Source organism: Macrobrachium nipponense, chromosome 40 (genome assembly GCF_015104395.2).
Source record: "Macrobrachium nipponense isolate FS-2020 chromosome 40, ASM1510439v2, whole genome shotgun sequence".
NCBI classification, from domain to species: Eukaryota; Metazoa; Arthropoda; class Malacostraca; order Decapoda; family Palaemonidae; genus Macrobrachium; species Macrobrachium nipponense.
Window position 1 is genome coordinate 51,136,225 of NC_061101.1, and position 18,289 is coordinate 51,154,513.

Genomic DNA, 18,289 nt, shown 5'->3' on the forward strand with positions numbered 1-18,289 from the left:
CCCCTCGTTCATTATCCACCATATACTAATCAGGTATTTGTGCTTCCAGGCATATATTGTGTACATTAAAATAATTTGCTTGTGAAAATATATTCTCACCAGTACGCTATTTTTCCTGACGACGCAGCCACGCATATATATATATATATATATATATATATATATATATATATATATATATATATATATATATATATATATATATATATATATACATATATACACATATATAGATTATAATTAATAATAATACTACTACATCATACATACATACATACATACATATACATACATATCATACATACATACATACATACTCATCAATTATATTAAATGCGCCATTAAAGTATTTTCTAGGCTAAATATGATATGTTTCTTCTTTTTTTTTTAGCGCTCAGTCACATTGTAAAGTTCAAAAATCACTGTTTCCATCCGCACTGCATCTTTCACCTGAATATTCCCAATGTCACGAGAAGAAGAACATCAGATTAAACCCTTAAATAAATATATCTCTGAAAGTGGCTTATATGTATTTTTTTTAAATAAATGCCGTAGCGCCATTTTTCTGTTTGTCTCTGTGTAACCGACGACGTGGCACTAGGCGAAAACTGGAACGAATTTTGCCGACTCCATTTTTATGTGGAGTACCCCAGGATACATCCTTGTGCCGACCACAGGAGCGTCTTGATCTTATCTCGGATGAGCTTCGTCCCCTCCCGGCTGTAGCGCTCCCCGTGGAGCTCGCAGGGGAGCTTCATCACCTGCTCCATGCAGTCCAGGAACTCCTGTAGCAGAAGGGAAAGAGAAAGGAAGTCAACGTGAGTGTTGTAGGACGTCAGGGGATCGTGTTAGTTTTCTGGCTAATGCCTCTTCCTACTGATTTGCATAAGGCTACCTTGGCTGGGTTGTGAGTTTTGGCTTGATTTCTTATATTTTATTCAAATCTCTCTGCATTTTTTTTATCAAAACCTCTCTACTTTTTTTGTCTTTATGACTTTTATGTTGTAAATCTTTCTACATTTTTTTTTTGTCTTTATTAATTTTATGTTCCAAATCTTTCTACATATTTTTGTCTTGATTAATTTTATGTTGTAAATCTTTCTACATATTTTTGTCTTTATTAGTTTATGTTGTAAATCTTTCTACATATTTTTGTCTTTATTGATTTTATGTTCCAAATCTTTCTACATATTTTTGTCTTTATTGATTTTATGTTCCAAATCTTTCTACATATTTTTGTCTTTATTAATTTTATGCTTTAAATCTTTCCACATATTTTTGTCTTTATTAATTTTGTTCCAAATCTTTCTACATATTTTTGTTTTTATTGATTTTATGTTCCAAATCTTTCCACATATTTTTGTCTTTATTAATTTTGTTCCAAATCTTTCTACATATTTTTGTCTTTATTGATTTTATGTTCCAAATCTTTCTACATATTTTTGTCTTTATTGATTTTATGTTGTAAATCTTTCTACATATTGTCTTTATTATTTTATGTTCCAAATCTTTCTACATATTTTTGTCTTTATTGATTTTATGTTGTAAATCATTCTACATATTTTTATCTTTATTGATTTTATGTTCCAAATCTTTCTACATATTTTTGTCTTAATGATTTTATGTTGTAAAATAAATCATTCTACATATTTTTATCTTTATTGATTTTATAGTTTCCAAATCTTTATATGTTCCAAATTCTTTTCTTTACATATTCTTACTTGCCCTTCCTGAGCCATTCCTTACGACGTTCCATACCAGAATCATTTCCCCAGAATCCTTTCCTCATTTCTGTTCTATGACCGAGTACTCAGAATCAATGACGTAACTCTTCTTCTTTATGCTCTGGTTGAGATGCATAAACATTGTCTCAAATCTTTCGTGAATATTCTTATGACCTGGTTGCATTTTCCCCGAGATGTAACCGAGTACTGGGACCTTTCCCCTCCAAAAAAAACGCGACGCCAGATCTTGAAAACTAACCGTAGAATTTTCTTGAAAATAATCTCGCCATGTCTCCCACACCCAAATTATCATTATAAGCAACAACTTAACCTAACCTAACCTAGGAGCTTGGTGGATTACTATAGTAGATTCACATCAACCGCGCATCTGATGTCTAGACCAGTCCCTTACGACGCTCCTGATTGGCTGTTGATAAGCCAATCACAGGGCTGGAACCTCTCACTCTCTCTCTCGAGAGAGAGTTCATATAGGCAGGATGTATGTTCCACCTCTCCTGAGGGATATGTCTTTCAAAAGTATCCCTCAGGAGAGGTGAAACATACATCCTGTCTATGTGAACTCTCTCGAGAGACTGCGAGTGTCCAGCCCTGTGATTGGCTTATCAACAGCCAATCAGGAGCGTCGTAAGGGACTGGTCTAGACATCAGATGCACAGTTGATCACTAGTTTTTGTAGTAGTTTGTCTTCTTTGATAGCCCACGAAATGACAACTCTTAAGGGATAAAAATATTGGGGGAATTCTCCTGCTACAATTCTCAATATATTTTTTGTCCATTTGATAAGATATCCTTACTTGTGCTATGGGCAAAAGGCCTAACTTGCTTTGGGTTTTCATTATGAAATCAACGGCACTTGCTCCAACTGTTGTGTTGCCCTTTAAGATGCTGACGGAGGCGATGCCCTGGTCATGGCTAGGTAAATCGTCGTTGCTTCCCTCATCTGGCATAAGAGAGTTTGGTGGAAATTTCTTGGAAAAATAGTAGGTCTAGAACTGTTCAGCGGTTCCACCCTGTGCTTTCTGCTTTCTCTCCTTCCTAACTTAATGCTCTCTCTCTCTCTCTCTCTCTCTCTCTATGCGGGGGGGGGGGGGGGGGGGGGGGGCATCCTGTATAAAAATAGCCCTAGAATTGTTCACGATAAAGCATATGAATAAATAAATTAAATAAATAATAATAATGAATAAATAATAAACAAGGAGTTCTGGCCAGCAGTTCCACCTCTCTCTCTCTCTCTCTCTCTCTCTCTCATAGAAATGCAAATCTCTATAACGTCTGAGATCGGTGGTTTTAAACACGTGAAAAGGACGGCGTGAAAAAATGTCATAAGTTTTCTTGTGTCGAACCAGATTCTTTAAGATCTCTCTCTCTCTCTCTCTCTCTCTCTCTCTCTCTCTCTCTCTCTCTCTCTCTCCGGCCACCAGCCTACGTACGTAACTGCTGCTCATTCGCCCCTGTGAGTGACTCATTGAGAGAGGAAAGAACGTTGGCAACAAAACCTTCTTTCTTCCATTGCTGAAATATTGCCATGGCAACTTTGAAACAGAGCCGAGATCGGTGGCAACTTCGGTCTCTGTCCCACTCAGGTGTAGCGGCAGGGGGAGAGAGAGAGAGAGAGAAGAGAGAGAGAGAGAGAGAGAGAGAGAGAGAGAGAGTTACCCGGGGAATGAGAAAATGCGGTCTTTAAGAAAAGTAAAGGCAGTTTTTCTTTCTCTCTCTCTCTCCAGAATATATATATATATATATATATATATATATATATATATATGATATATATATATATATATATATATATATATCCTTCTACCTTTCAGTCTCTCTCTCTCTCTCTCTCTCTCGTCTCTCTCCTCTCGTCTCTCTTCTCTCCTCTCCTCTCTCCTCTGCTCTTCTCTCTCTCCGCCATACGTCATTCTTTCCATCGCGAGGAGAACTCCTCTGCTGCATCTGCGATATAATGAGCCCTGTCGCATTTCGGGGAGTCGTAAATACGTCCGTTTTAAACACTCCTTTGGCCACGTTTGCTCGCCTTTTATGGGAGCTCTTTCAAAGGGAGTCTATAGACCAGTGGCTAATTTCTCTCTCTCTCTCTCTCTCTCTCTCTCTGTCTCTCTCTCTCTCTCTCTCTCTGGGCGGTGGCATCCTTTTTAAAAAATTGGCCTAGAATTGTTGTTCACGATAAAGCAAAAAAAAAAAGAAGAAAAGTTCTGGGCAGTTCTACCCAGTGCATTCTGCTTTCTCTCCTTCATAAATTCTCTCTCTCTCTCTCCTCTCTCTCTCCTCTCTCTCTCTCTCTCTCTCTCTTCATAACTTCTTAATCTCTCTCTCTCTCTCTCTCTCTCGGCTCTCTCTTCTATCTCTCCTTAACAAGGACTAACCGTTTCTGTGCTTGTTTTCATTGACAGAGAGAGAAGTTAAGTCTATCTCAGTTTAACCAGAAGACCACTGAGCTGATGAACAGCCCTCCTAGGGCTGCCCCGATGGATTAGGGTATTTATTTGCGTGGCTAGGGACTAATTGGTTACCTAGCAACGGGACGTACAGCTTTTTGTGGGATCCGAACCACATTATATCGAGAAATTGATTTCTAATCAACAGAAGTCTATTCCTCTGATTGAACGTTGGCAGAGCAGGAAGTCGGACTCGCGACTACCGAGTCGGTAGGCGAGCACGTAAAGCCCTCGTCCAACGAGGGACTGACAGAGAGAGAGAGAGAGAGAGAGAGAGAGAGAGAGAGAGAGAGAGAGAGAGAGAGAGAGAGAGAGAGAGAGAGAGATCCTCAGCATCCTGGAGGCGAGAGAATGCGTGAAGATCTCTAAGGTGAATGTCCCAGAGTGTGTAAGGGTATTCGACGTCCAGTTGATGAGCCTTATATGTAGTAGGTTTTCGCTTACTACTTTGTTGTACTTGTTGGTGTTGTTGTTCTTGTTGTTGTGGTTCTTATTTGGGAGGTGCAAATGGTTTATAGAAAAGCCTAAAAAAGGCCTGAAAAGTCGCGTCTCGTATTGAGTTAAAGATACAGAAATTTTAGGATAGGATATTTACGATTTGTTTATTCGAATGAAAATGTAAAAAAAAATTAAGAATGTGCGTGTTAAACAGTACGGAAAAATTATTCCTAATAAAATATAGCGTATTTATTTTAATTTTCGTTGTTGAAACCATGTGCATTTTAACCATAGATTTTAGCACGCGCCCTGAATAAGTTGGAGTTCGGCTTGCGCCTTGTTTTATGATTCCTCAAATGTTGTGGAAGTTTTCTGCACAAGGAATTCACACACCACTAAGCAATGAAAGCATGAGCGTGGCAGTTATCACTGCTGCCAAGTTCCTGTCTGTCAATATCAAACAAGATCAAGATGTGGGAAAAGGAATTATAAAATTAAAGCATAGACATTTTTATATTAATGCCTAATCTGATAGATAATAGGGACAATATTACCTTGTATTAATGCCTAATCTGATAGGTATTAGGAACGATATGTTGTATTAATGCAGAATCTAACAGGTACTATGTTGTAGTAATGCTTAATTTGATAGGTATTAGGGACGATATTATGTTGTATTAATGCAGAATCTGATAGGTATTATGAACAATATAACATTTTATTTATGTAGAATGTGATAAGTGATATGAACAATATTATGCTGTATTAATGCAAAATCTTATAGGTATTAGGGACAATATTATGGTGTAGTAATACAGAATTTGACAGGTATTAGGGAACACTATTGTGTTGTATCATTGCAGAATCTGGCAGGTTTTAGGGACAATATTGTGATTATCAATGCCTAATCTGATAGGTATTAGGGACAATATTTTGTGTTGTATTAATGCAGACTCTGGCAGTTATTAGGGACAATATTTTGTTGTGTTATTGCAGAATCTGATAGGTATTAGGGAGAATATTGTGTTGTATCAGTGCAGAATCTGATAGGTATTAGGGAACAATCTTGTGTTGTGCTAATGCTGAATATGATAGGTATTAGGGGTAATACTATGTTTTATTAATGCAGAGTATGAGGTATTATGCACAATATTATGTTGCATAAATGCAGTCATACAGGTATTAAGAACAATATTGTGTTGCATTGTATTAATGCAGAATCTGATACTTATTAGGGACAATATTATTTTGTATCATGCAGAATCTGACAGGTATTTTAATGCAGAATATGATAGTAGGTATTAAGAACAATATTATGTTGTATTAATAAAGAATCTAATAGGTGTTAGGGACAATATTGTTGTATTTATGCAGAATCTAATAGGCAATAGCGACAAGTTTATGTGGTATTAATGCAGAATCTTAGATGTTCTTATAGTATTAGGAACAATATGTGATTCTGACCTGAGTGTACATAAAAAAACGTATTGTTTCGGCCGGTTCCTAATGAATATTCGGGTTGATTCATTCCGGCACTCAATTCCTTACTTGTCTGGTCCAAAATAGAATGAATCGAAACCCTTTCATGGGCTTTTAAAAGCAATTTACAACTCTCTTGAGGACAGTTCCTTAGAGGCATTAGCTTGTACCGTTTAGTTACATAAAAAGATTAGATTTACACTGAATATTTCCATATTGATTTGTTGGAATCGAAGTCATTTCTTTTCAACTGTGCGTTGTACGTTCAGTAATGTATTCTATAATTATTCGTCATGTAAAATTTTCATTTTGATTGTCACTAGGATATTTCTTTACAATTTTGCAATAAGCTTGGAAAAGTAAGTGAAGTGACTGAATTTGGGTCTCTCTCTCTCTCTCTCTCTCTCTCTCTCTCTCTCTCTCTCTCTCTCTCTCTCTCTCTCTCTCTCTCTCTCAAATTTCACCATATTGTCTGGAGGACAACTTTTATACTAAAATTTATCCATCGGGTAAAATTTGACTAATTGACTTGTAGTAGAAAAACTCCATTTTATTTACATAATTTCTCGCATAACAACCTGCGAATCTCGGATCTTAATTTGCACCAAATGATGAATTTTAATTCTTTGCAGTTCCTGAGGGGCTAAATGCGGTCTACCCAGTATGTAGTTCAGTAGTAACATCGATACTTATGGGTTGATTGACATTGCCATAATTCCCAGATCACTTCCCACGTCACGTAGTAACGCTGGTCAGTTGTATTCCACGTGAGGAAATGGAAGTTGTCAATGGTTGGTAGAATATGTTTAGTTTCGTCTTCCAGTAGACCTCTTCTTGGAGCTTAATGAACTTTCCAAGAAGGGGTCCAACTGTTGGGTCATGATTTGTCCATTCACAGCTTTCATTTTCCTAAGTGGAATGCGACCGAATAGCTTTCATTTTCCTATGTGGAATGCAACCGAATAGCTTTCATTTTCCTATGTGGAATGCGACCGAATAGCTTTCATTTTCCTATGTGGAATGCGACCGAATAGCTTTCATTTTCCTATGTGGAATGCGACCGAATAGCTTTCATTTTTCCTACGGTGGATGCGACCGCCAATAGCTTTCATTTTCCTACGTGGAATGCGACCGAATAGCTTTCATTTTCCTATGGGGAATGCAAACCGAATAGCTTTCAAATTTTCCTATGTGGAATGCGAACCGAATAGCTTTTCATGTTTTCCTACACCTGTAATGCGACCGAATAAGCTTTCATTTTCCTATGTGGAACGACGGAATAGCTTTCATTTTTCATGTGTGGAATGCGACCGAATAGCTTTCATTTTCCTACGTGGAATGCGACCGAATAGCTTTCATTTTCCTATGTGGAATGCAACCGAATAGCTTTCATTTTCCTATGTGGAATGCGACCGAATAGCTTTCATTTTCCTATGTGGAATGCAACCGAATAGCTTTCATTTTCCTATGTGGAATGCGACCGAATAGCTTTCATTTTCCTATGTGGAATGCAATGGAATAGCTTTCATTTTCCTATGTGGAATGCAACCGAATAGCTTTCATTTTCCTATGTGGAATGCAACCGAATAGCTTTCATTTTCCTATGTGGAATGCAACCGAATAGCTTTCATTTTCCTATGTGGAATGCGACCGAATAGCTTTCATTTTCCTATGTGGAATGCGACCGAATAGCTTTCATTTTCATATGTGGAATGCGACCGAATAGCTTTCATTTTCCTATGTGGAATGCGACCGAATAGCTTTCATTTTCATATGTGGAATGCGACCGAATAGCTTTCATATTCCAATGTGGAATGCGACCGAATAGCTTTCATTTTCCTACCGGTGGAGTGTGACCGAATACTTTCAATTTCATATGTGGAATGCGACCGAATAGCTTTCATTTTCCACTATTTGGAATGCGCCGAATAGCTTTCAGTTTTCCTATGTGGCATGCTACCGTAATGCTTTTCATTTTTCTATGTAGAATGCGACTGAATAGCTTTCATTTTTTATTTTTTGTTCCCCCCCAACCCACCCCCCCCCCCCCCCTATGTGGAATCGACTGAATCGCTTTCTTTTCCTATGTGTATCGACTGAATAGCTTTCATTTTCCTATGTGGAATCGACTGAATAGTTATCAATTTCATATGTGGAATGCGACCGAATAGCTTTCATTTTCCTATGTAGAATGCGACCGAATACCTTTCATTTTCATATTGGAATGCGACTAATAGCTTTCATTTTCATATGTGGAATGCACCTGAAATAGCTTTCATTTTTCTATGTAATGATTTGGCGACCGAATTAGCTTTCCATGGTTCCTATGTGAATGCGACCGATACTTTCATTTTCCTATGTGGAATGCACCGAATGCTTTCATTTTCCTATATGGAATTGCAACCGAAGGCTTTTCCATTTCCCTAAGCTTGGGAATGCAATCCGAATAATTTCTTTTTCCTATGTTGGAATGCAAACCGGAATATATTTTTTCTTTTCCTAATGTGGAATTGCCAATGGGAATAGCTTTCATTTTTTTCCTATGTGGAATGCCACGGAATAGATTTCCATTATTCCTATGTGGAAATGCCAATGGAATAGCTTTTCCATTTTCCTATTGTGGAAATGCAAGAACCGAATAGTTGTCATTTCTTAATTTTGCAGGACCTGCAAAACTGGAAATAGCTTTCAATTTTCCTGTGGGGAATGGACCGAATAGCTTTTCATTTTCCTATGTGGAATGCGACCAATAGCTTTCATTTTCCTAATGGGAATGCGACCGGAAATAGGCTTTAATTTTCCTATGTGGGAAATCCGAATCCGAATAGCTTTCATTTTCCTTGTGGAAGTGCTGAGCCGGAAATAGCTTTCATTTCCATGTGGAATGGAACTGAATAAGCTTTCAATTTTCCTATGTTGGAATTGCGACCGAATAAAAGCTTTTCACTTTTCCTATGTGGAATTTGCGACCGAATAAGCTTTCCCATTTTCCATGTGGAATGCGGAACTGAAATAGCTTTCATTTTCCTATTGTAGGAATGTGGACGAATTAAGCTTTCATTTTCCTATGTGGAATGTTGACCGAAATAGCTTTCCATTTTCCCTATGTGCGAATGAACCGATAAGGCTTTCAATTTTTGCCTATGTGGAATGCCGACGAATAGCTTTCATTTTCCTAAGTGGAATTTGGAAAACCGAATAGGACATTTTTCCGAATGTGGAATGCAAAACCAAAATAGCTTTCATTTTTCCTAATTGTGGAAGTGCAAACGGAAATAGTGTATTTCCTATGAGGAAATGGCAACCTGAAATAGCTTTTCATTTTTCCTTATGTGGAAATGCCGAACCGAATAGCTTTTTCATTTCCCTATGTGGATTTTGCAAACCTGAATTAGCTTTCATTTTCCTATGTGGAATGCAACCGAATAGCTTTCATTTTCCTAATGTGGAATGCAAACACTAGCTTTCATTTTCCCTATTATGGAATGCAAACCGAATAGCTGTCTTTTTTTCCCTATGTGGAGTTTGCAACCGAATAGCTTGCGTTTTCCTATGTGGAATGCATAACGCCGAATAGCCTTTTCTACCGTTTTCCTATGAGGAATGCAAAACCCGATAGCTATCATTTTTCCTATTATTTCGGAATGGCAAACCGTAATAAAAAGCTTTCATTTTTCCTATGTTGGAATGCAAACCGGAATAGCTTTCAATTTTCCTTAGTGGAATGCAACCGAAAAGCTTTTCATTTTCCTATGGAATTGCCAAACCGAATAGCTTTTCATTTTCCTATGGAATGCCAAACCGAATAAGCTTTTCGTGTTTTCCTATGTGGATTGCCAACCAAATAGATTTCATTTTTCCTATGTTAGAATGCAACCCGGAATTACGGCTTTTTCATTTTCCTATGTGGAATGCAAACAAATACCTTTCATTTTCCTATGTGGAATGCAACCAAATAGCTTTCATTTTCCTATGTGGAATGCCACCAAATAGATTTCATTTTCCTATGTGGAATGCAACCGAACATGCTTTCGGTTTTCCTATGTGGAATTGCAACCGAATAGCTTTTTATTTTCCTTATGTTGAATGCAACCGAATAAGCTTTTCATTTTCCTATGTGGAATGCAGAAACCGAATAGCTTGTTCCTTTTTCCTATGAGGAATTTGCAACCGAATAGCTTTCATTTTCCTATGTGGAATGCAACCGAATAGCTGTCGTTTTTCTATGTGGAATGCAACCGAATAGTTGTCGTTGCTGTCGTTTTCCTATGTGGAATGCAACCAAATAGATTCCATTTTCCTATGTGGAATGCAACCAAATAGCTTTCATTTCCCTATGTGGAATGCAACTGAATAGCTTTTATTTTCCTATGTTGAATGCAACCAAATAGCTTTCATTTTCCTATGTGGAATGCAACCGAATAGCTGTCCTTTTCCTATTTGGAATGCAACCGAATAGCTTTCATTTTCCAATGTGGAATGCGACCGAATAGCTGTCCTTTTCCTAAGGGGAATGCAACTGAATAGCTTTCATTTTCCTATGTGAAATGCAACCAAATAGCTGTCCTTTTCCTATGTGGAATGCAACTGAATAGCTTTCATTTTCCTATGTTGAATGCAACCGAATAGCTGTCGTTTTTCATTGTGGAATGCAACCGAATAGTTGTCGTTGCGGTCGTTTTCCTATGTGGAGTGCAACAAAATAGATTTCATTTTCCTATGTGGAATGCACCCGAATAGCTGTCCTTTTCCTATTTGGAATGCAACCGAATACCTTTCATTTTCCTATGTGGAATGCAACCGAATAGCTGTCGTTTTCCTATGTGGAATTCAGCCGAATTGCCGTCGTTTTCCTATGTGGAATGCAACCAAATAGCTGTCCTTTTCCTATGTGGAATGCAACCAAATAGTTGTCGTTTTCCTATGTGGAATGCAACTGAATAGCTTTCATTTTCCTATAAGAAATGCAGCCGAATAGCTTTCATTTTCCTATGTGGAATCCAACTGAATAGCTTTCATTTTCCTATGTGTAGTGCAACCGAATAGCTTTCATTTTCCTATGAGGAAAGCAACCGAATAGCTTTCATTTTCCTATGTGGAATGCAACTGAATAGCTTTCATTTTCCTATGTGGAATGCAACCGAATAGGTTTCATTTTCTTATGTGGAATACAACCGAATAGATTTCATTTTCCTTTGAGAAATGCAACCAAATAGCTTTCATTTTCCTATGTGGAATGCAACCTGATAGCTTTCATTTTCCTATGTGGAATGCAACTGAATAGCTTTCACTTACTTATGTGGAATGCAACCGAATAGATTTCATTTTCCTTTGAGAAATGCAACCAAATAGCTTTCATTTTCTTATGAGGAATGCAACCAAATAGCTTTCATTTTCCTTTGTGGAATGCAACTGAATAGTTTTCGTTTTCCTATGTGGAATGCAACCAAATAGCTTTCATTTTCCTATGTGGAATGCAACCAAATAGATTTCATTTTCATATGTGGAATGCAACCGAATAGCTTTCATTTCCCTATGAGGAATGCAACCGAATAGCTAATTTTACCTATGTGGAATGCAACCGAATAGCTTTCATTTTCCTATGAGGAATGCAACCGAATAGCTGTAATTTTACCTATGTGTAATGCAACCGAATAGCTTTTGTTTTCCTATGTGGAATGCAAATGATTCGATTTCATTTTCCTATGTAGAATGCAACCGAATAGCTTTCATTTTCCTATGTGGAATGTAACCGAATTGCTTTTGTTTTCCTATTAGGAATGCAAATGATTCTATTTCATTTTCCTATGTGGAATGCAACTGAATAGTTGTTGTTTTCCTATGTGGAATGAAACCGAATAGCTGTCGTTTTCCTATGTGGAATGCAACCGAATAGCTGTTGTTTTCCTATGTGGAACGCAACTGAATAGCTTTCATTTTCCTATTTGGAATGCAACCAAATAGCTGTCGTTTTCCTATATGGAATGCAACCAAATAGATTTCATTTTCCTATGTGGAATGCAACCGAATAGCTGTCGTTTTCCTATGTGGAATGCAACCGAATAGCTTTCGTTTTCCTATGTGGAATGCAACTGAATAGCTGTCTTTTTCCTATGTTGAATGCAACCGAATAGCTGTCATTTTCCTATGTGGAATGCAACTAAATAGCTTTCGTTTTCCTATGAGGAATGCAACCGAATAGCTTTCATTTTCCTATGTGGAATGCAACCGAATAGCTTTCATTTTGCTATGTGTAGTGCAACCAAATAGCTTTCATTTTCCTATGTGTAATGCAACCAAATAGATTCATTTTCCTATGTGGAATGCAACCGAATAGCTTTCATTTTCCTATGAGGAATGCAACCGAATAGCTGTAATTTTACCTATGTGGAATGCAACCGAATAGCTTTCATTTTCCTATGAGGAATGCAACCGAATAGCTGTAATTTTACCTATATGTAATGCAACCGAATAGCTTTTGTTTTCCTATGTGGAATGCAATTGATTCAATTTCATTTTCGTTTGTAGAATGCAACCAAATAGCTTTCATTTTCCTATGTGGAAATTAACCGAATTGCTTTTGTTTTCCTATGAGGAATGCAAATGATTCGATTTCATTTTCCTCATATTGTGGAATGCGAACCTGGAATAGTTGTTGTTTTCCTATGTGGAATTATGAAACCGAATAGCTGTTCCTTTTCCTATTGGAATGCGGAACGAATAGCTTTTCATTTTCCTATGTTGGAATGCGACTCCGAATAGCTCTTTTTATTTTCCTATGTGGAATGCGACTGAATAGCTTTCCTTTTCCTATGTGGAATGCAACTGAATAGATTTCATTTTCCTTTGAGAAATGCATCCGAATAGCTTTTATTTTCCTATGTGGAATGCGACTGAATAGCTTTCATTTTCCTATGTGGAATGCAACTGAATAGCTTTCATTTTCCTATGTGGAATGCGACTGAATAGCTTTTATTTTCCTATGTGGAATGCGACCGAATAGCTTTCATTTTCTTATGGTGGAATGCAACCGAATAGCTTTAATTTTTCCTATGTGGAATGCAACTGAATAGCTATCGTTAACCTTTGAGGAATGCAACTGAATAGCTTTCATTTCCCTATGTGGAATGCAACCAAATAGCTTTCATTTTCCTATGTGGAATGCAACCGAATAGCTTTCATTTCCTATGTGGAATGCAACCAAATAGCTTTCATTTCCCTATGTGGAATGCAACCGAATAGCTTTTGTTTTCCTATGTGGAATGCAAATGATTCGTATTTCATTTTCCTATGTGGAATGCAACGAATACTTCTTTCATGTGGATGCAAATGATTCGATATTTTCTAGTAGGAATGCAACCGAATAGCTTTCATTTTCCTATGTGGAATGCAACTGATTCGATTTCCTATGTGGAATGCAACTTAATAGCTTTTATTTTCCTATTATATCTACGTATTTAAGGAGATTACCGGTATTCTAGTAATGCTATGTCTCAACCAGAGCCATGCAGGACACTTATTAAAATAGGTGATGATGTTCTTGTCTGTGTGTGTGTGTGTGTGTGTGAGTTTTCAAGCTATACACATGAAATAACAGACTGACATTTAAATATCGCTAAATAAAGAAATAATTGGCAGTTTTATCATAATAATATTACATAATAAATAGTACTTAGAGATAAAATAGTGAACGTTTGTCTCATTCTAATTCCTACCATTACCATTCGCAAGGTTTATTCTGATCACTCGAATGTCGTAATTGTCTCATTTATTTCGGGAGACTAAACATACTGATAAAATCATTGACTGGGGTCCTTTATTATTCCTCACACCGTTCAGCTGTAGAACAGTCTCGCTTGAGGAGGTTCAGGCGTAGATGCAACGCATGACTACCCTAAAACATATCTTGTATTTTGATCAATTCACTGTCTCTTTTTTTTTTTTTTAGTTATCTTCTGAATAATAATAATAATAATAATAATAATAATAATAATAATAATAATAAATCTTTGGAAGCTTGAATTTCAAGTCAGTGACCCCTGAGGTAGGCTTGATCCATATGAATAGGGTTCATCTTCTGAATAATAATTAAATAATAATAATAAATAGTAATGTTTCTTTCCCAGAAGAAGTTGAAACATACCTCTCGTATTCTGCACTTGTCTGGTTATCCGGTCCAAAGGCGAATTCGTCGATCAGTCTCGACCCGCAGGAATGGAGATTACGGGCGTGGCAGGCATCTGCAAGGGCGAGAGTCTCATTAGTGATCTACTGAAATGTGAATGCATAAGATACAGAGAACTCCCTCCCCTCTCCTCTTTCAGCCACTGTAATTGGCTTGGGTAGTCGTGGATATTCTCTCTCTCTCTCTCTCTCTCTCTCTCTCTCTCTCTCTCTCTCTCTCTCTCTCGTCAGGCTAGGGAAAGAAAGTAACCTAGACCAGAAACATTAAAACAAAAACAGATGGAAATGCGACAAAGCTTATTAAAAAAAACTAAAATTCAAGGACTTCATGATAAATGGAGAACCGATAATATTATTTTGATTTTACATAGGTAAAAACGATGAAAATAGGAGCCGTAATGAGTTCGTAATGTCACACGGAGAGTGAAGATGATGGGGAAAAAATTAACTCTCTCTCTCACACACACACACCATATGTATGTGTGTGTATATATATAATATATATATATATATATATATATATATAGATAATATATAATATATATATATATATATAAAAATATATATGAATATATATATATATATACGAGAGAGTAGAGCAAGAGTGTAGGCGTGGGGAATGATTTCGAGCGACCGTTATTATGATATATGACTTCGGAGACGAGGCAAACAACATAATTGAACGGGCCTCCTCCTTGCCATGCGAACAGTTACACAGTTACGCGCTTCAGGCAATGGAAGGCAGTATTATAAAAATAACCAGCAGCCGCTTTTTGCCTACGTCATTCACTAGATAACTAACGCGTAGAAGAAGAAAGAACCAACACACCAACCACCACCCACCCCCCCCCCCGTTGCTACCATCCACCCCACCTAGCACGCGCACTGCGCACATGCAAACCCACACACGCCTGAAAAAAAAATAAGGAGAATGAAAAAGTATGCATTATTCATCACACTCTGAAACTACGCGGGAGACGACTGACCTCTCTCTCTCTCTCTCTCTGGGGTCCCTAGTGAATTGTGGGGGGGAGGGGTAGCTTGGGCCTCCACACAACATATGCAATCGCATGCAACATGCACATGCAGCATGCCCCAGAATGTTACTGACTCGCACATCTAAAATGTTACGTTACACATAGTATGTTTGAAGATACATGCGATGCAGCGAAAATGTATGCACACATAGTATATTTGTGAGTATATACATATAGATATGTTTGTATATGTATATGTATCAATATAAAAATATATATAATATAATATAATAATATATCAAATATAAAAAAAAAATTAATATATATAGATATATATATAATATATATATATATATATAAGTTAAATTATTTATATATATGTGTGTGTGTGTGTGTGTGTGTGTGTGTGTGTGTGTACGTAAATCAGTATATATATATATACGTATATATAAACATAAACATAGTATATGCGACCCTAAGCTTGATGCTGCGCACGTGTACCATAGCGCATGCACGCACATGCACGCCCAGACAGACACGGGTGTCTGCTAAAGCAAAAGCATTAGCACTACGAGTAATCACAGCAGGACGACGCCTGCTTCTTGTCACTGAAAGAGGCTACGAGCAGAGGACACGTCTGCTCATTCTGCCAAATGTGTCTCACTGTATCAACTGCTCGTGCAGGCAACGAACGTCCTTTGTCATAGTCCCTCTCTCGAGGAGTTTATTCTGGTGGCGAACCGTAGTATTACTTGACGCCGCTAGACTCAGCTCCACTCCTTCTTCTTGCTTCTTGAAGCCGCTAGACTCAGCTCCACTCTTCTTACTTATTGAAGCAGCTAGACTCAGCTCCACTCTTCTTCTTGCTACTTGAAGCCGCTAGACTCAGATCCACTTTTCTTCTGGAAGCCGTTAGACTCAGCTCCACTCTTCTTGAAGCCGCTAGACTCAGCTCCGCTCTTCTTGCTTATTGTAGGGGCTAGACTCAGCTCCACTCTCGCCTACTTCTTCTTCCTTCCGCTTCATTTATATTTGCACTGAATTTTCCTCGTTTCTTAATGCCTCCAGGTGTGGGACGCTCTTATATGGCCTGGAGACTCGTCTCTGTAGCAATCCATTCTTGGCCATCCCTGGGAACACTCACCTTTTATCTCGAGATAGCCCCTGTTGGAAATCGTCAGGTTGGTGGGGTTTCTTTAAATGTCCAGGCCCTGGGTTAACGTCTCTCTCTCTCTCTCTCTCTCTCTCTCTCTCTCTCTCTCTCTCTCTCTCTCTCTCTCTCTGCTAATTCGGTTCTGTTTTAAGTGGCGAGTGCTAGTATGCGTTCTGCTCCATCCACTGCTTTTCTTTTTCTCTTTTTATTTTATATATTTTTAAATATTTTCTTGATGTTGTGCTATTTCCTCATGTAGATTCCATATACTCTATTGCTTTTCAGTATTGAAGGGCTTCCGTGCTATGTATATATATCTCACAATACTTCATAAAATCTCAATGGGTGAGATTTCTTGTCTACATTGAATCTCATCTCCTGAATTACGAAGATTTTATTCTTATATAGCACCTTCAATATATATATATATAGATATAATATAATATATATATATATATATATATATATATATATATATATATATGTATACAGTGGTACCTCAACATACGAAAGGCTCAACTTACGAAAAACTCGAGATATGAAAGCAAATATGAAGATTTTTTTGGCTCTACATACGAAAACAGTTCAAGTTACGAAAGGTTGTTGCTGTAAAGTCCCGAGATTCGCCCGGACCACCGAGAACAATTTTAAAACTCGCGCACTGCCAACTGAGTAAACTCGCCACCATCCTCTCGCTCTCCCATTGGCTCCTGATGCTAGTCACCCCATAAGATCCTGCTCTCCTATTGGTCAGCATCTACCCCTTGTGCTCTATGTATTCTATTGGTAAAAGGATGCTGTAAATTGAAAAACTTATTCATGCAATACATTTAATAAAAAAAAACATTAGGTAAAGATAGAATAAAGAATAGAAATGAATGGTTATTATACTGTTTGGTAGTTTCAGTAGTTGAAGAGAGATAATGAAAATTTTATTACTGTACGTATTGTGTGCTAGGTGAAAGTGGTTGCTTGGCGATCGTTCGGTACTCGTAAGTGCTGAACGTAAACAGAAGTTTGGAAGCTTTTTTTTTTGTTTGATTGTTTATTATAGTTAATGGTTACTTAATAATTATTTGAAATGAGTACATGCAATACATTAAATAAAAAAAATTGTGAATTAGATATCATAAAATATAAAATAAATCAGACTGCTATCATAGAAGCCAACAAATACGTATTTTCTAGAATTCTTCTTCTGTTTTAATATTACATATATGTTTCATTATAGCTGTCAGTAACTCGGTATCTCCATTAGGTAAAGATAGAATAAAGAATAGAAATGAATGGTTATTATACTGTTTGGTAGTTTCTTTAGTTGAAGAGAGATAATGAAAATTTATGGCTTACTGTGTGCTAGGAAAAGTGATTGCTTGGCGATCCTTCGGTACTCGTAAGTGCTGAATGTAAACAAACGGTTGGAAGGTTTTTTTTGTGTGTATTATAGTTAATGATTAATTAATAATTATTTGAAATGAGTACGTACTGATTATTTATACATTTTATTGGCTTATTCTAAGCTTTTAGCTTCTTAGGTTTAGATGTCAGAATCATAGACTAGGCTACAGTAGCAACTGCTAACATAGGCTAGGCTTATTGCTAAGGGACATATGCTTGTCTTAATATATGCAGTAAAAATGGGGTTGAACATTACATGTAGTTGAATATTACTCAAGTATGTACTGTATTTTGACTTTTTGGAGTCATATTTCTTCCGTCGGATCGGCGTCGTAACCCTAGAACATGTGTTGTAAGCCTGGAAATATAATTTACTGGGGTGTTTTTGTAGGGCTTGGAACGGATTAGGCATTTTAAATGTAAAATGCGGTTCAAGATACGAAAAGCTCATGATACGAAGGCCGCCTCGGA

General features: G+C 37.3%; 1 protein-coding gene across 4 annotated transcripts in view; it reads right to left on the minus strand.

Annotated features, from left to right (window-relative positions):
- Positions 1-302: 302 nt before the first annotated feature.
- LOC135212160 (uncharacterized) overlaps positions 303-18,289 on the minus strand; it is a 96,139-nt gene continuing 78,152 nt past the window's right edge. For 2 of the 4 annotated variants that reach the window (XM_064245584.1, XM_064245586.1), the window contains exons 6-7: positions 14,250-14,346; positions 304-785 (exon numbers count right to left, since the gene is read on the minus strand). In XM_064245584.1, the coding sequence (XP_064101654.1) occupies positions 758-785; positions 14,250-14,346 (125 nt within the window). In that variant the 3' untranslated portion in view covers positions 304-757. Of the gene's footprint in view, positions 786-14,249; positions 14,347-18,289 lie in introns of those variants that run through there. The other 2 variants (XM_064245583.1, XM_064245585.1) reach the window with 2 other exon arrangements.